The 20,019-nt window shown below is 33.5% G+C and overlaps 1 protein-coding gene across 2 annotated transcripts; it reads right to left on the bottom strand.

Moving 5' to 3' along the window:
* Nucleotides 1-1,855: 1,855 nt before the first annotated feature.
* Nucleotides 1,856-10,925, bottom strand: LOC124944123 (eukaryotic translation initiation factor 2 subunit 3-like). 2 transcript variants are annotated; one of them, XM_047484596.1, is made up of 9 exons: nucleotides 10,792-10,925; nucleotides 8,566-8,693; nucleotides 8,368-8,429; nucleotides 8,106-8,218; nucleotides 4,687-4,789; nucleotides 3,466-3,693; nucleotides 2,925-3,143; nucleotides 2,567-2,827; nucleotides 1,856-2,501 (listed from the first exon to the last, which is right to left on the bottom strand). In XM_047484596.1, the coding sequence occupies exons 2-9, from the start codon at nucleotides 8,669-8,671 to the stop codon at nucleotides 2,199-2,201; spliced, it is 1,395 nt and encodes a 464-aa protein (XP_047340552.1). In that variant the 5' UTR covers nucleotides 8,672-8,693; nucleotides 10,792-10,925; the 3' UTR covers nucleotides 1,856-2,198. The 2 variants fall into 2 exon arrangements, with proteins under 2 accessions (XP_047340552.1, XP_047340551.1); XM_047484595.1 differs by having other exon boundaries at nucleotides 8,566-8,720; nucleotides 10,792-10,916.
* Between the last annotated feature and the right edge of the window lie 9,094 nt (nucleotides 10,926-20,019).

Genomic DNA, 20,019 nt, shown 5'->3' with positions numbered 1-20,019 from the left:
ATATACATACACAAAATAATAAAATTATTTCAACAATCATAAGTGGTCTAGCGGTTTAAGTGTTCACATTTCATGTTGAAAACTAGGGTTTGAATCCTAAAACATGCAAATTTATATTTTCAAAAATGTATTCTTGACTATAATATATGGTGGTAAAACTTTTAAATAAATGATAGGCATATGAGGTTGGAATTAGTGGTTGGTTTGACAAGCATTTGAAAGTGTGATGTCGGGTGGTGGGTGGTTTGTCGAGTGTGAAGTCGGAAATAGTAGACACCTGAGATCGGAATTAGTGGTTGTTTTGGCGAGCATTTTAAAGTGTGAGGTCACGAGATGTAGGTCAGGTGGTGGGTGGTTTGTCGAGTGTGAAGTCAGAATTAGTGGTTAGTATGACAAGCATTTGAAAGTGTGAGGTCACGAAATGGATGTCAGGTGGTTGGTGATTTGTCGAGTGTGAAGTCGGAATTAGTGGTTGGTATGATGAGCATTTGAAAGTGTGAGGTCACGAGATGGAGGTCAGGTGGTTGGTGATTTGTCGAGTATGAAGTCGGAATTAGTGGTTGGTATGATGAGCATTTGAAAGTGTGAGGTCACGAGATGGAGGTCGGGTGGTGGGTGGTTTGTCGAGCGTGAGGTCGGAATTAGTGATCGGTTTGGAAAGCATTTGAAAGTGTGAGGTCATGAGATGGAGGTCAGGTGGTGGATAGTTTGTCGAGTGTGAAATTGGAATTAGTGGTTGGTATGACGAGCATTTGAAAGTGTGAGGTCACGAGATGGAGGTCATGTGGTGGGTGATTTGTCGAGTGTGAGGTCGGAATTAGTGATTTGTTTGGCGAGTAGTTGAAAGTGTGAAGTCACGAGATGGAGGTCGGGTGGTGGGTGGTTTGTCGAGTGTGAAGTCAGAATTAGTGATTGGTTTGGCGAGTATTTAAAAGTGTGAGGTCATGAGATGGAGGTTGGGTGGTGGGTGATTTATCGAGTGTGAGGTTGGAATTAATGGTTGGTTTGACGAGCATTTAAAAGTGTGAGGTCACGAGATGAAGGTCAGGTGGTTGGTGGTTTGTCGAGTGTGAGGTTGGAATTAATGGTTGGTTTGACGAGCATTTTGAAAGTGTGAGGTTATGAGATGGAGTTCGGGTGGTGGGTGGTTTGTTGAGTGTGAGGTTGAAATTAATGGTTGATTTGACGTGCATTTGAAAGTGTGAGGTCACGAGAAAAATATCGGGTGGTGGTTAGTGATTGGTTTGTCGTTTGTTTGACGTTGGATAAGAGGTCTTTGATCAATTAGGATTGATTGTTAATTTGTTGAAGTGAGATTAAAAGAGAGGTTGACTAAGATTGGTGAGTAATTTTTCGAGTGATAGAGGCATATGAAAAAGTATGAGTTATAAGATTATGGTTAATTGGTGGTTTGTCAAGGAAATAAAGAGGCGTATGAAAAAGTGTGAGTAATACGATGAGGGTCAATTGGAGGATTATTGATTGAGTTTCTGACGAGATATAAAAGGTGTATCATTAATTGAGGTCGACTAAGATTGGTGGATTTTTTTACCGAAAGGATAAAAAATGTATATGAAAAAGTGTGAATCACAAGATGAAGGTCAATTGAGAGGTTAGTAAATATCGAAGGAATAAAATATATGTTAATATTAAGTTTAAAATTAAATTAAATTTTATCTAAAATATTTATAAATAAATAATATTTATATATATAATGGGAGTCAATGAAAATGGGAGTCTATGAAAAGTTTTTTTACATTGAATACTAGCATTATTTTTTTCTCATCCACCACAATTCTTATGTACATTCAATTTGAATCAAAATAAGAACTCTTCAAGATAATTAGAGACTTATTCAAAACAACTTGTCACTGAATTACCCAGATTGAGTACAAGGCTAAAAAACAATCAAAATCAAAGCAAGCAAATCCCAACAATAATTTAAGCCAAAACTCTAATTCCATGTTAATTTGTTTTAAGGTGCAATTTTGTTTCAAATTTCACAAAAGCATCAAACTTTACAACTAGCCCCTTCATAACAACAAACAGGAAGAAAGGACATATTTGCAATGAAACTTTTCTTCTCCACGGAACAAAAGAATTGTACCAATCAGTTAATTCTCTTCCCTTATCCCATATAGAAAAATAAATACCCATTTCTCAAAATCCCTGAGTCCCAATTAGTAGTCAAATGAAACTCAAATCGGGCAGGGGGGAACATCAAGGGTCAGACCAGCTTGGATTTGGCCCCATCCAATTAAACGCCAATGCTTTTCCACTCTTCTGCTAAGTGCAATTTTCTCTCCTTTACTCGTGCAGACAGGCGATGTCAACTGCAATTTTGCCAAATCATTCTTCACCGCAACTACTCTTGCCCCAGTTGACATAGAACCAATATTCAACATTAGAATCTCCCCCTTTGTTAACTTTGCAACCTTTCCTTGCCTCTCTGTTCCTTTTGTCCTCAAACCCAAGAGCCTTCTCAATAAGAAAAAGTTCACCTGCAATTTGAATTCTTCAGTAGAAATGAGTCATTGTTTACCAAAATGAACTATTTTTTTCTTACCTCTAGTTCAACGAAAATATCGGGAAGTGACCCAACCTCCCCAAGAACTTGACCAACCAATCTATCAGCACGAGTCAAAGTTGGGTCCATTGTAGTGCCCACCCCAATGAGGCCTCCCGGCACAGCAAACTGAAGCTCATTTTGCTCAGCATATAATGAAACTATTCTTGAATATATGGGTGTGCACTTTATATTTCCATTCTCATCTTTTACAACAATACCTGGACGAACTTCAATAAATTGATTAACTTTCAACACGCCCTGCACAAATTCAAAACAATCATTACTCAATTACAATGTTCATTGTGCATCATAGCATATGCTTATATGCTAAAACGAATGAGAAAGATAAACTTACTTTGAGAATGCTTCCACCAGCAACCCCACCTTTGATCTCATCAACCTCAAAACCAGGCTTGTTGACATCAAATGATCGGATAACAATCATATTAGGAGGCGAGATGAAATTCCTCTCTGGAATGGGGATCTTTTTTTCAATATATTCACAAACAACGTCGATATTATACTTCAGTTGAGCAGAAACTGGTATCACAGGTGCGCCATCAGCAACAGTGTTCTAATACAAATAATAAGAAAATATTGAAGAGTAATTAGCATATGCAGCACAGTTTAGAACCACTTATAATTTATGTTTTTGTATCTGTATCAAGATTCAGTGCAGAATGAATGTTAGAATAAATCAAATAAAAATATTAAATTTGAAGTAATTGGTATGTAATGTTGATTTTATATTAAACTGCCTAAGTTAGTTTTCAAACATAATCTCATCCAAATACGTTTCTGGATCCAGCATTTTATATCCAATTGTTTTCAAATAGAACCATAAATTACTCTATGCTGATTTACACACATTGAAAGTACCTCTTGAGTTGACAAACCTGTATGAATTTTTGGATAGCTTCATGTTGATTGATAGCTACATTTTCCTGGATTAAGTCAACCTTATTTTGGAGAATGATGATATGCTTAAGCCGCATTATTTCAACAGCAGCCAAGTGCTCTGATGTCTGAGGCTGAGGACAGCTTTCATTAGCAGCTATTAGAAGTAATGCACCATCCATAATCGCAGCTCCGTTAAGCATTGTCGCCATGAGAATGTCATGTCCCTATGAAAAAAGTGGGAAAAATTACCATTTGAAAGCCATATCATAGAAAACTCTAACAATTAGAATGAATATGTAAGAACAAAGGCACATGCTGCTACAATTTACTTAACTAACAGCATAATGATTAAATTAAATGCAATAACTTCTGTTCATGATTAGTTAGTGATGGAAAATAGGAGAAAATTCAATTCAATATTGTTTGAAGTTTGAGTTGTTCAATGAACAATGTTAAGACTTAAGTATAGATATATTGAGCCCATATGTCATCACATTTTGACAAGAAAAATTTACAATGGTTATGTTTGCCAAAAATCACAATGATCTATTAATAATTTGATTCATAATGTAGAAAATACTGTGTATACCAAATGAAGTCAAAATCAAATTATAATTTAGATCATGATCTAAAAATAATTTGTATGCCGAATGAACCGAAAAATTATACTACAATTTAGATCATGATCTAAAATAATCTTACAATGATGTAGAAAATAATTTGGATCATGATTCTGAAACCAATCATATACCTATAGGAAAACAATTACTTTCATTTTTAATTTTGCCTATTTTCCAAGGGAATCTACGAGTTTTCAAATATTATCATTGTTTGTTATTATAAATGGATCTAGCAACAACTCTATTAATACAGTTTTATCATTTCTAAAAAGAAAAAAAAGGCTGATCAATGTGGCTATTATCCAAGATCAAACTAACTACTGCAGGGCTTTAGGACAAGTTTAGCAATAAGGTCTAAATATTGCGTCTGTTTGTCAAAACAACAAAAGAATTTTCATGATCCAAAAGGAAAACTAGATTGTGTTAGAGATCAACAACTACTTTTGCTACATAATAAAACCAATCAAAGTATGAATTCTTGAGAGGATACAAATATGTCAATCACATACATCAATGCATAGTCAGACATCCGAAAAGGAAACACTTAGTTAAAATGTTACAGACGAGAAAGGAACTAGGACAGTGATGAAAACTTACTGGGCAATCAACAAAAGATACATGCCTGAGCAATTTCATTTTGCAGTTCTCAAACCCAGGCACATCACACATAGGAGTATCTTCCTTTCCACTTCCATATGCCCTATGGGTTAAATAGTCACACCAACGTACATTTTATTTTTTGAAAAATGTAAACTTTTATTAAAGAAAGCGCAAGATGCGTTCGAACGTTACAAAGAAAAATGAAAATAACAAAACTTAAATAAGAAAACGTAAAAAATTTAAATGCTAATAAGATCAAAAAATTATCATCTCGTACAAGCTTCCCTTTTTCGGATTGAAATGAACGCGTGTAACATGAATCCTTTGAAACGCTCGTATTCATAACTTTTCTTTTCGAAAACTTATATTTTTTTCTTCCAAATCGTCCACCGCATGATGAGAGAAATTGGTTTTCAGTCGTCCACGATGTTGTTGCTAGAACTCCCTTCAATCCATTTGACCCAGGGTCGGCTACTTTTGTTGGTGTATCCAATTGAAAATGAATGAGGTTATGCCTAAGAGCCCACATGCTCTTAGCAATGTCACATTGAATTTTTCACTCTTCAAACAAATGTTGCATCGGCTAGCGAGATACAATCTTTTCTTTTTCAGTTTGTTAGATTTGTTAGATGTCTTTTCCAGTGATAGCTTCCCAACAACAAAAATGAGATTTTTGATGGAACTTTTGATTTCCACACCTTTTTCTAAGGAAACCGGGATAATGTCCTTTGGAGAGAAACATGATAGATGTAGCTAGTTTTAAAATTAGGAGAGTCGGTCAGAGAAACTTTTTTTCGCCAGTCTCTAGATCAATCGAAACATGGGTAAGAGTATCTATGAGGAGATCCCGTCTCCCTTCCTCTTCGATGAAAAGTCGTCTATTTAAAAGAATTTTCTAAACAATTTGATTAGATGTGAGACGAAAATAGTAGGTCACTTTAGCCTTCTCTTTACTAAAGTTCTGAAAAAGGTCGCGATAAAATTCTAACAATTTTTACCATTACCAACCGTAAAATGAGATGGGATGGAGTTTCTCCCATGTTTTAGTGATACGGCCCCATAAGCTTTTACCCATAAACTATCTCCCAGATAGAGACATTCATTCGTCATCTCAAAGTCCATACTTATCGATGATTGTTTTCCTCTAAAGGTTTGCGTTGTCATTGAGAAATCTACACCATTTACAGAGGAGCGAAGTGTTGAAAAGGGAGAAGTCATTGATTCCGAGTCCGCCGTCAACAAAGTCAAACTTCGTTGTGTTCCATCTCACCAAGTGAGTGATTTTAGAAAAGTTGGAACTGCCCCAAAGAAAATTCCTAATGATTGTGTTAATTTTGTTGGTCACCGATGTAGGTATATGGAAGAGTGACATAGTGAATGTTGGGATTGTGGCGAGGGAGTTCTTAATGAGGATCGACCTGTCGTCTTTAGAGAGAAGTTTGCTCTTCCAAACTCCTTGTAACTGAATTTGGCATCGAGAAGGAAGCCGTGATATTTTGATGGGAGAAAACCGATTTTAAACCCCAGAATGTCAGTCATTAAGCGGGTGTTAGGAACGTTACTGATGAAAAAAAGTTCAGACTTTTCTATATTAATCTTCAACCCTGAGCATGCCTAAAAAAGAATAAGAATTTTCCGAAGAAAATAAAGGTTTTCTGTTGTATGCTTAGTTAGACAAAAAGTGTCATCTGTAAAAAGTAAGTGAGATATGTAGTTTACAAAGTTGTGGAAAAATCTGCTATTAGAATCTCCCTCCTTAAGCCAATTACATCTTGAATTTTGTCTTGCGTTATCTTCTTCCCATTTAGAAAGAAAATCGAGGTTGTCCATGAGGGTGAATCTATAGAAATTTCAGCTTCAGTCAAATCTCGTTTTTTCTTCCAACTAGTCAATGATATCAATATCTTGGGAAACATTAGTAATGTTAGAACGAAGGGAGCCAAAGTTGACTCGCCTCCATTCTTTAATAAAAAAAATAGATTTTTAAGTTTTAGAGAAAAGATAAACGATGGTCTCCCCACAACTGGTGGTGATCCACCCATCACTTCCCCACCTCCGACAAAAAATTAAGATTCGAGAGAACAGTTTTGAATCTGAAAAGAGGTTTAAGCTAAGAGGTTTGGCTGCAGTTTAGGAAAATGGGTTTGTGGTCGGTTTGTGGTCGGAAAGACGTCTCGATCTAGCATATTGGATTGTTGGGTGATAAAGGTTCTCTCATTCTGAGTTGTACAGAAATCTATTGATGTGAGACATACTTCCATTATTGCTATCACTTTTCTTTGTAAATTTAGCACCCTCGAGAATATGGTCAATGAGAAACGAGTCGTCAATGAACGTGTTGAACAAGTCCATCTCTGTTGTGAAACTACTTCAGTTTTTTCTTTCGCTTAGCGCCCTAACCAGGTTGGAATCGCCACAAAAACACCAAGGTATGGGCCATTGATTTTGTAAATCATATAACTCCTAGATAAAAGTAGGTTTTTTTGTTATAGTCGACCGGGCCATAAACAATACTGAATGCCCAAATGTTCCCTTTGGTGAGGCACTAAAACTTAATGGATATTGAAAATGACCCAAAAATAGTTTTTTCCGCTTGAAAGAGATCCATATTTCAAACAACAACGATTCTGCCCAAATGTCCATTAGCGTTTAGTTTCGCCCATTTAAAATTCTACCTTCTAATTAAACCGGTAAAAGACTTTCCTCGAGATTCGAGACCATAATTTTTAGAGGGCAATAATGTCGCAATTACAAGAGTTAATGAAAGAGAAAACGGAACTTATTTTCCTAGAGTTATTCAATCCCCTCACATTTCTTGAGATTATCTTGTTTAACATAAAGAACCTTAGGTTGACTGAGGTTCCAAAATCACCATTTCAAGTGATGTTTGGGCTGTAACGATCGTGTCAGTTGCCTTTACAGGGATCCCGGTTTTCCTATCGTAATCGGAGTTACAAATTCATTCCTTTTATGGTATTTGATGCCTTCGATCCGCTATCTGCTTCAATGCGAACGATATTTGCGAAACTCATCATATCTTCAAATTTCCCTTCGGATTTGTCGTCGATGCTTTTATGAGAATTATTAACAACGGGTGTTGATGCTCTCACTAGACTGGTCCAGAACAACTAGAAAGAGATTCTATAACCACTTTTGGGGAATTCGATATTGAAGGGTTAGTGTGGTGAAAGAATTTGGAGTGAAATGTAGTTGAGTGGTTTTGAGGTTAGATATGGAGGGATAGTTTGCGATAGGGGGTTCAAGAAGTGAGTTTGCGTGTATGGAAAATAGTGAGGGAAATGGTGTTATATAAACGATGGGTGAGAATATGATTGGGGTGGGAGGGGTCTGGAGTCCTACCACATACATAAGATAACCAAAGTGAAAAAGTATTAAAATCATGACAACCAACTTACTTATAAGACATAGGCCTAGGGCATCTTTCATCTTCACATTTATATATCTTTGCATTGGCATATCCAAGCTTAATAGTAATGTTGCGCTCCAGCTCATTTTTAAAACGAACAGTCTGCATATGCCAAGATATACAAAAGTGTAGACCAAATTTTCATAAGAGTTACTTATTTTTTAATGTTACCCATAATTGTGCATAGCCATTGATCTTTAATTTCAAAATAATATGATTTGAACATGAGTTTAGGGTTCGTTTGATAATACCTGAACACCAGATATTGCTTTTACAACGGTTGACTTGCCATGTGCCACATGACCAATAGTCCCTGGAAGACAGATTTAACACCAGGCTGATATTACTCAACCTTAACAATCTATCTTTTATAAGATGAACATGAAAAAAAAAGGATATTTCAAGAAATGAAAATACAGATAATGTATAAACATAAAAAGAAAAGTTACCAATATTTATTGTTGCTTGACGAGAAATCACTTCAGGTGACAGTGGATGTAACTTTGTCACATCCAGCTTACTTAAATCCTGTTCCATTAAGCCTTTCTTCGACATCTTGGCTTTGTTTTTTAAGTAACTTCAAAGTCAAAAGAAAATGTGTATTCTGCTTAGACCAACATGCAAACAAGGATTCAAACAGATACTCAACCCTATTGAAAAACAAACAGAAGGCAGCAGCAAGATACTAGATAATAGAATATTGGGCAGTTTTGATATGAATTTTTTCATCTCGATTATGATCAAGAAAAATCTACACTAGTTATGTTCGTTTGCCAAAATCACAGTGATGTATACAATAAGCAGGATCACCGCGGAGACCATAGTTGTGGATGTCATGCTAGTTTTCCTTTAATTCCAAAAAAAAAATATGGATCACCATAAAAAAAAACTCTATACCAAGTGAAACCAATAATCACATTATAATCTGGACTGTGATTCAGTAAAAAAAAAATCACTTTCTGTTTTAACTTTAAGATTTTTTAATGAAAATGTGATAGAGACAAAATGACAGTTTTCAAATAGGCTAATTATTAGAAATTGCATAACAGTATTTCCACAAATATATGTTCAAAGAAGTTGACAAGAATCTAACAAATTTAAGCATATAGTTATTCCTTTAGTCTCTCTTTCTGTGCTTCAACATAAAAAAATTAAGTTACAGACAAGCTCATCTAATAGAAGGGAGAAAAAACTTGATCTTGGAACATGCCAAGATCCGCTGTCACATAAAATGGGAATTGGTAAGGTGTAAGTTCATAGTTTCACTATTTGAAGATCGATTGGCCAAAATTAGAGAAACCAAATTCTATCATATTTGCTAGCTAGCGTCCTCCTAGCGATAGTACACCATTTATGAGTTTTTATAAATTGCATTGCAATTGAAAATGTTAGGCTAGTGTGTAGAAAATACGAAGCTTGACAACTACTAAATGCAATTAACTAGTTGTTAAGAAGCAGTTTATTAAATGGTTAAAACCACTAACTAGTTTTCATATAGAAGTTGATTGTCAAGTCCTAGAACATGAGAAATTCGGTTAGGTTAGAGTCAGAGTGAATCAGTTCGATTCACATATTCGTTATCGGAATCTATCTTTGTTGATAACGAAACGCAGGTGTATAAAGTGGTTGTGTAGCCCGAACATCCTAATTTTGTGTCTCTTTTATCGGAAACAAACACATTTTTATATCGGGGGAACAAAGTGAGGTCTTTGTCGATTAGGCAAGTGAGTCGATGATAAATTATGGTCAATCAATGAGTCATTTTAATGGTGCCTAGCGGGTGATTGCTAGGGACCATTAAGGTCCCGGTCTTACTTTATTGACATAACTTCTTCAAACAACTCTGCTCTAGTTAAATGTGACCATAATACATTTTCTGCGATCAATCGCTTCTTGCTCGGACAAAAATCTGAAATAGAATGGGATCAGAGAAGACGTCGTCTTGTGACAACGTAAGATAGGGAGGGGGCCCTTCATTGTCTCTAACAATAACCTGTTCACACTCCCTATTTTCGACATCTGGGGTGTCATTGCAACCCAAGGGGTACGAAGACGGATACTCTTAGCCTCATCAAAATTTGTTGAATCAGTTAATCTATCCTAAGCCTGCTGGACATCCCTCCCAACTAGATCAAATCTCCCAAATTTGACATCTAAACAACTATCAACATCCGTAAAATAACCATAAGGATCCGATCAACGTAAAATGGGGTTATCACATAATCTCAACAGTTCCAACACAAACGGATTCAACAAAGATCCCACTTTGTTCCCCGATACAAATAGGATACTAATAGAATCGTTCTGGTCACACCATCCCCTTATATATTAGGGTTCGTTACTAATACAAATGATTTGGGATAACAAATATGTGGAGCAGTGACTCTAACACAACCGGGTAACTAAGTAAATTTAAATGAATGTGAAGTCCTTCTAGTCCTACCTATACAGTCTCTAAAACCTGAGGAATCCGTAAACCTAAAATTCAGGATAAATAGCGAGTCTTCAAGTCCAAACAAAGTATGTGCAGAATAAAATCAGATGAACTCGAAGTTAGAAACAATAATATTTGATATGATCAGAGAAAAACAGCTTAGCAATGGAAATGTCCACAAATCTAAAAGCATAAACACAATAGACATACGCAACTGTGGGAGAGAAAAAGAAAGTCTCACCGGCTTCCACTTTTCAGGGCAGCTTGCAGGTAGTAGTAGTAGATAGAGAGAAGAAGCTATAAGCCAAATCAGACCGTGTGTTTCGCCACAATTACTTGGCCTGCGATTAAGTGATTTTTTCGGCTCAAAATGATTCGGCCTCTAACGATTTAAGAACGATAACAGACTATTTCTTTCCGTTAAAATGGACGGAGAACCATAAGCAGGAAAACTGATAAAAGGACTGCATAAGTTTGGTCAATTATACAAGTAAGTCTTTAAACTTTAAACAAATATATTTTCTATTTTTGAAGTTTCACTTATTTTATTTTTTTCATTTTTATGATAATAATGCTTATTGAAAAACTATTTTTATTTTTAAATTTGTAAATAGTTACATGTTAATTAATTATTTTTTATAACAAATTTATATATTTGATAAGACAATAATATTATGGTGCCATATAATAGTTTCATTTGAATAAAAATAATATTTCTTAAATATTGTGGTACAAATCAATTAAAATATTTAATATTCAGTTTTAAAATTATATGATTTTATATGATGAAGAATGTTAATCAGAGATTTAAATAAACTTTTACGCATTTAAAATTATTATATTAAAATTTTACTGATAAAAGAATTTATAATTTACAAATTAAAAAATAAATAAACTGATTTAATTAATATTGACTTTATAGTGCTATTGATTTTTTATATTAAATTTAATAGTCTTAATTATATATATAAATAATATTAATATAATAAACTCTTATAATTAAAATAAACTTTTAATTTTAGGAATATATAAAAAAAATTATCTCTAAATAATTAATAATCAATAAAAAGCTAAGGCATGTCTCAAAAACCTGTGGGCTATCTTGGTTGGGCTTTGCGAGAAGCCCATATATTTGAAATCCAAAAATGGCAATTATGTAATTTCAAAGGCAATTTAGTTGTTTATATTGAGGATCTAGATCTATTCAATGGAATCTTTACAACGTGGGCTAGAAGATAGGGAAAGAGAAAGTGAACATGGCTGGATATTCCTTAAGATTCCTTTTTGTCATTTTCCTTTTTCTTTCTATTAAAATAATGGGATGTTTTACTTAGATTACTTACAAATAAATATTTTTTTAACAATTATTTTATTTACAAACTAAAAATATTTAAAATATTAAATATTAAGAATAGATTGATTATTAACTCAAATAACTCATTTTATATCCTCAGATAATTTTTTTTATTGTTTCAAAGATCCTATTTTATTTGGCAGGATCTATGTCAATGGGTTTGGTTTGATTTCTTTGGAATTATAGATACAACTTCTTACCTCTCCAACTCCAGGCTAAAGCTACATAATGAATTTTTATTTATTTATTTAGAACTATGATCACTTTTAATGTAAATATGCACAATAATATAAAATAACAAATAAATCCATTAATTTGTCACATATTTTTTTTAACAAATAAATAGATATATATATATATATTTGAAAAGTGTAAATTGAAATATAAATTAAACTAATTACTTTTGGAAAGAGAATATAAAAGATCAAACACTTTTATTGTATTTGACTCAATCATTTTAATATAAAAATATATCACTTACACATAAATTATGGTGAAAAATTTAAACTATTCAAACAAACTTTAAATCCAAGTTATGATGTAATATATCATAGTTAATTAGGTAAAAAAAATTCAAATTACACCAAAAGGCAAAAAAAAAATTCACAAAAGTTACATACCGAATTTTGTAGATAAATTGAAATCAACTTGAAGTTGATTCTTTATGGGTGACCTCTGGTATTCTCTAAATTTCCATATATGGTGAGTCTTAAGTATTAACCATGATTTGATTTGGTAGAAAAAAAAATTATGTTTCTAAATAGTAAGATGTAATTAAAAAGATTACTATAAAGAATAAGGTCTTTAATTTTTATTGTTACTATTACTGTTGACAATTGGAACTAATTGAGGTTCATTTATTCAATCAAAACTAGGCCTAGATATGCATTTTTCGGAATCCATTTAATATACACAAAACCCTAGAAGCCTCCTTGATGGAGGGTTGTGGGAATTACTTTTAAGAAGAAAAAAATTGGGATAAATTATTCTACGTTTTCATAGTCCAATTGCCATACATCATTGTGCCCTTTTAAAATTGGGTACTTTTGATGCATTTTAATAACTTATAAACAAATCAAAAAAATCCTTAAGCCAATGGGATTGGAGAGTTTCACAATCTTGGAATAAGGATAAAAAACATTGTTCCCCAGTTAGAGGAAAGGGCTGTTTGAATCCACTGTTTGCAAGATTCTAATCATAATCTTGTTTCATTCAAATTAGTTTGTTTTTTTTTATTCTAATTATCTTTAAAATATAGTTGTAATGCATATGAAAGTGATGTGAAAGAGAATAAAATTATACATTTAAATAAATAAAAGTTGCTCCCAATAAATTGTGGTTACAACAAAGAAGTCACAAACTGTTATTTATTGTTTTCTTTAAATCTTTTTAAAATATAAATGTTTTGTCACAATTGCATAAATATTTCTACTTAGATGCATACAAATGATCCGATTATATTTTGTTATATCTTTTACAAATGTTATGAGTTTTTAAAGAAAAAAGCAATAAGTGATTCTAACGCAGCAGCCATGGGCATGTTTGGTCTGGAAATTAAACATTAAAAGAATCATTATATTGATTTACAAAAAGAACTATTATTTTTTTTATCTTAATTAATGTTTGCATTAAACTAATATAATTGCAGAGCAATTAGGAAGTCCCAACATGTTTGGGGATTATTTTATCCAAATATTGTCAAGATGGAATATGCATATATATGTTGCCATCCTATTTGACTATGAAAGCCTTAACTGATTGTCAAAATTATCCAGCTTTAATTAATTGAAAAATCCATATAGTTCTATCTTTATTCTAATTAATCTTACAACCTATTAATATCTAAGCATTTATTTGGAATAAGATGATCACAAGAGTGCACAATTTGTGGTTATAGGTTAAATTATATTATAACTAGTATAAATAAATAAAATAGTCTATACCGATCGGTAAACTAATCGATAATACCTTGATTACAAATCGGTATAGGGTAATACCAATTTGATGTAATCCGATTAGTTTAATAACTAATTAATCGGTATAGGCTACATGATAACATTGATTGGTGTAATAAGCAATCGGTAACACCATTGTAATTAAAAATATATATTTTAATGATATTACAAAACTTAAAATTAAACCAAAATTAAACCCTAAATCCTTCAATGAAATTGAACCAAAATTAAACATATATATTAAAAATCATAACAAATGTTCTTAAACAAACACAAAATAATAATCAGTACTACACCAAAATTTAAATTCTAATTATATAACAAATGTTCTTATTTAATCTGTATCTTCTTTCTTAGAATCACCGCCGTCTTGTTGTTGGGGCTGCACGGATGGAATTGTTGTCGATAAACCTTAACCCGATGATTGACCGACATTATTTTAAATTTTTTTTTTTGGTTAGTTTTAACGCTAAAATATTATATATACGTCTATAATATTTTTAAGAGGTGTTAAAAATAAATAAGAAATAAAAATTGCACAAGACTCTTCACTGTCGTCTATAGTAAACTAGTAAAGCACAAGATAATTGTCAAAATTCTAGATTTTATATAAGTAATCATAAGATGGATTTCCACGGTTATATATCATCTTCGTATAGCTGTGGGCCTTGTGGCTGAATAAAAAAGAGTCTCACTTTATCAAAATCAAAGAACAATCTAGTTATAACTTGGTGGAAACTATAAGTTATATATATATATATATATATATATATATGAAAATATATCAAATTACTATCTAGTCTTGATGAGATGACAAAGACATGGTTCTCAATGACAAGTGGATTAAAATGAAATAAAAACAAATTAGTGTTAGAAAATAATGTATACCAGAAGGTTTAATCGAATTAAGAGTCTTTGAGGTGCAACGAATTGAGAAGGTTGTTAATGATCTATCAATAGAGGAAGACAAGACTTAGACAAGACTTGTAGGAATATGAAAGTATTTGAAGTTTTTATGGAACCCTATTGACGCGTGTATAGATGAAGACATGACTTGTGAAAACATGAAAGTATTTGAAGTTTGTATGGGAAAAAAAAATATTGTCAAAAAGTTTATTAGACAATCTAAAAGTCCAATTTATGTAAATCTAAAACCGAACAAAATCGAGTGAATGACAATAAACACACTTTAAGTATATTGAGAAACCCATAATAGGATGGATGAATAGACCCTCAAAAGATGATGGGTGGACCAAATGAGTAATAGGGATCATGTTGATGAGGTAGGTCAGTATAATATACAAATGCATAGGTGACAATAGTGGAATGACACTGAAGACATAACTGAGTAGCAGAAGATTAATTTGTCTGAGTGTAAGGTCTAATATTACATTCAACCATATAAATATGTTGATTGATGTGTGGATATAAGAGACGATTAAATAATTGTAATACATACATTGTTTTATTTTATAACATCAAGATTAATATGTTTTTTTAATAGAATACATCTAACTTATCTCAATAAAATGAATAGAATCCTAATGAAAAAAAAGTTCATGATCAATAATATTTTCATGGCTCCCATATTAAATTTTGTGCATTCAATTGATTGTTGAGACTATGATATAACATACACTAATATATTTGAATTAATGAGATTGAATTAATTCTATCAAGGTTCATTAATTCTATGACTAAAAAATATTTATATATGAATTTTAGGATTCAATAATCATCTTGCATTTATGATCATTGAACTTCATTTGGTACATATTAAGAATTTGTTTTCCACAGATATGAAGATAAATGTTTATACCAATGAATGTGTTTTCTGTAATTGAAAACCATCAATTATATAATACTTCAAATTAAGTGCCAAGAAAATGATCTTTTTGCGTGTCCTTATCTAACAACATTCACATTTATTAACATATATGAAAAAAATATATTTTCTTTTTGTATAGTTAGACAATGATATTAAAATTAATACCTAGAATTATCCACCATTCTTTCCATCACCATTAATATTACCACTAAATTCAAATCAAAATCTATAATTCATCTTAGTTTCCCATCCTTTTCACCTACATACCCAACCAAAATACTTGCATCTACTTTCCCAACTGATATTGTAACATTCATATCCATGTGAATGGACAATATGCACTTGTTTGTAGATGCTATACGTTTGACAACACAAAAAATACTTTGGAATGAAATCATCTCTATCAACATCCCACAACCTTTTGGGGACCTTTTGTGCTTAAGAAAATTACTTTGGAATATGTTAGTTCATGGATTTAAAATCTTACTTTGAGAACTCTATGGGAATATCTTCTTCACCTCCAAATTTTCATTATCACTTCCATAATTAATGATATTCATCAATTATTTTGCACTATTAAAACAATTTGGTTCTCGTCACTATGGACAATTCAACTCTAGTACCGTCAACTTTATTTGTCAATTATGTTGGGATACCAGGAGATGAAATATCCCTTAATGAAAGAAAGCAACTAAAGAACGCATACACAATATTTATAGTGGTTCGGCCAAAACATACTTACATCCACTTTGAAGAACAAGAGGATGTGAACTTTATTAATTATCAAGATTATTATAGGAGTATTACAATTATTCTCTCATAATGAAAGTTCGCACACAACTCACAATGAAGCGATGCTCTCAAGGCGAAGATTCTTGGTTTTCTAAAGTGTCCGACTACACATTTAAATAAGCCTCAATTAGGTTAATATTAATATCTTGTCTAAAACTCTCAAAAGAGACTCTCCATAATATTCTTACAATATTTCCTAATTGTATTTCCATAACAAAATATCTAATTTCTTTTTGTAAATATTAAAATTATACATCAAAATATATAATTTTGTTTTTTTTTAATATATTTTTTCTTTGTACTAAGATGGTGTACTATAATTAATATACCATATTTTAAATTATATTATAAATCAATTCTCAACAAATTAAATTATTTCTATTCTTGTAAATAATACACCACATTCACATACTATGAATTAGTTAGGAGACTTAAACTTAATGTAAAAATAAAATAAAGGTTTAAGAGGTAATATTATGATTATACATCATAAAATATATATATATTATATATTGCTTATCTTAAAACCACAACTAATCTATTATAAATTTTAAAAATATTTAGATACATACAAGTGTAGTAGGTAATAATTTTTGTTTTGAATTGAGCTTAAACTTAGTACAACTTCTATATATAGATCTTCCACAAATCATTTCTTCCTTTGCATTGACATCTATACATGAATGATGTTAGACTGTTAGTATTAACAAAACGTCAAACAAATCCTTTAATTATTATACCCTTCAAACTATCCACTTGAATGTTTATATGTCTAATTTTGTGAAGGAAACAATGGAAGAGGAAGAGCAAACGAGAGTATACTTTAGGGGAAGGAGAGTTTGCTCTTTTCTTTATTTGATTGGATGATTACAATATGCTGTGTTGTTTTATGACAAATGTCTAATTTATGACAAATGTCTAATCCTTATAGATTAGGAATGTCAATTTGTTTGCTTGATGGAAGGAGTTCTTGGTGACTTACAGTGTTGGCATTAACATACCTGGCATGGTGTAGATGTGGTACCTCCTGTAGAGAAGATGTATGATTGAAAATGAATAATTGTATATATGAATGAGAAATGTACAGGTTATTTATATTACAATTTGTTATATGTAAAGTCTAAATATGTGGAGCAATTAGCTGTGCAATCACTAAGATTATGGAGAATATATTGTGATTTGATTGCATCTTTGACTTGCAGATTTTGTGGAGCAATTAGCTGTGCAATCACTAAGATTATGGAGGAATATATTGTGACTTGATTGCATCTTTGACTTGCAGATTTTGTGGAGTAAGATTGTCTGGTTCCTTAACATTCCCCCTCAAGATGGACCTTCCATTGAAGAGGCCAATCTTGGATAATAGGAACTCAAAACGCGGGCGAGGGAGAGGTTTGGTGAGGCCGTCGGCGAGCTGATCATGTCCACTGATGTGTTGTACCCGAAGTGTTCCAGCTTGGACTTGTTCACGAACAAAATGAAAGGCGAGATCAACATGCTTCATTCGAGAGTGAAAAATCGGATTGGCGGAGTAATTTGTAGCACTTAAGTTATCACAATATATAACAGGTGTAGAAGGTAAGTGGATGTCGAGTTCTTGTAGAAGGGATTTTATCCAATTGAGTTCGGAAGTGGTGTCAGCAATGGCACGAAATTCAGCTTCGGTTGAGGATCGGGCTATCATTTTTTGTTTGCGAGATGTCCAGGAGATAGCTTTTTTGCCGAGATATATGATATAACCTGTAGTGTAGATGAAGTTATCAACATCGCTTGCCCAATCCGCGTCACTAAAGGCATGTAGTGATGACGGAGTATTGCGATGTAATTGCAAACCAATGTGAGAAGTCCCGTGAAGGTAGCGGAGGAGCTTCTTGAGAGCTGTCCAGTGAGCTTCTTGCGGGTGTTGCATGAACTGGGCTAACTTGTTGATAGAGTAAGCAATGTCAGGACGTGTGAGGTATAAGTATTGGAGGCTTCCAACAGCAGAACGATAAGTAGTAGGATCACATGGAGGTGTGGAGGTATTTTGTAGCAGTTGAGGGTGAGCAAGCATAGGGATAGTTGATGGTTTGCAGTCAAGCATGTCATGACGTTGAAGGAGGTTGTGTATGTACTTTCTTTGGGAGAGAAGGAGACCAGAAGTGTTGTGTTGTACTTCCACCCCTAAGAAGAAGGAAAGTTGCCTCAAGTCCTTGAGAGAAAAGCGTTTGGCAAAGTTGGAAATAAAGACCGAGACAAAATCAGGTGAAGGACCAGTTACGATAATGTCATCGATATAAACAAGTGCATATAGGAGATCGCCATTTTTTTGTAAATGAAGAGAGAGGGGTCAGCGAGAGATGCTGTAAAACCGAATTGTAGTAGATAGGAGGTGAGGGCTGTAAACCATGCGCGTGGAGCCTGTTTTAACCCGTATATGGCTTTGTTTAAACGACACACATAAGAAAGGTTGTTAGCGTCGATGAAGCTGGATGGTTGCTGCATGAAGACTGTCTCTTGGAGATCACCTTGGAGAAAGGCGTTGTTGATGTCGAGTTGGCGTAATGTCCAGTTGTGTTGGAGAGCAATTGAGAGGGTGAGTCGAATCGTGACTGGTTTGATAACCGGACTGAAGGTGGCAAAGTAGTCAAGACCAGCTTGTTGATGAAAATCTTTTGCGACAAGCCGAGCTTTGTATTTGTGAATCGTGTTATCAGGATTATATTTGATTCTGAAGACCCATTTACAGCCAATGACATTTCGAGCTTCACTAGGTGGTGCGAGAGTCCATGTATTGTGTTTCCGTAGAGCATTGTATTCAGCAAGCATAGCATCACGCCAATGAGGGATGGAGAGTGCTTGTTTGGGGGTGGTTGGTAATGACGTGGGTGAGGAGATAGTGGTAAGTTGGGCATACTTTGGGTTAGGTTTGGTTATGTTGTTTGTGAGACGAGTTACAAGACGAGGGAGAATGGGCGGAGGGGGGGGGGTGGATGTGGTGGCGTAGGAGGTGTGTTTTGTGGGGGTGTGGCAGTGGTGGACGGTGTTGTAGGGTTATGTGATGGATGTCGTGGCGTAGAAGGTGTGTTATGTGGGTGTGTGGCCGTGGTGGATGGTGTTGTAGGGTTATGTGATGAAATAGGTATGAGAGGAGTGGGAAACCATTCGTGAGGTGAGGGAAGCGAAGTTGAATTTTGTTGGTTTGATAGACGGTGGAATGAAAAATCATGCTCAATGAAAGTGACATGACGAGAAGTGTAGATTTTGTTTGTGGTAAGATTTAGGCACAGAAAAGCGCTTTGAGTTAGGGAACGACCAAGATAAATGCATGGTTGAGATCGAGGATCTAGTTTATTGGAAGCATAAGGTCGTAGTAATGGGTAACATAGACAGCCAAAGGAGTGTAATTGGGAATAGATAGGTTTGACATTTAGGAGTCGATAGTAGGGAGAGTCATTTTGTAAGGTTGGTGTAGGTAATCGATTTATGAGATACACAGCGGTGGAGAATGCACGTGTCCAGTAAGTGACAGGTAGATTGGCAAGAGATAGGAGAGAGAGA

The sequence above is a fragment of the Impatiens glandulifera genome, chromosome 6, assembly GCF_907164915.1.
Source record: "Impatiens glandulifera chromosome 6, dImpGla2.1, whole genome shotgun sequence".
In the NCBI taxonomy this organism is placed as follows: domain Eukaryota; kingdom Viridiplantae; phylum Streptophyta; class Magnoliopsida; order Ericales; family Balsaminaceae; genus Impatiens; species Impatiens glandulifera.
The sequence above is the reverse complement of the archived record's forward strand: the minus strand, read 5'-3'. Positions and strand labels throughout refer to the sequence as shown.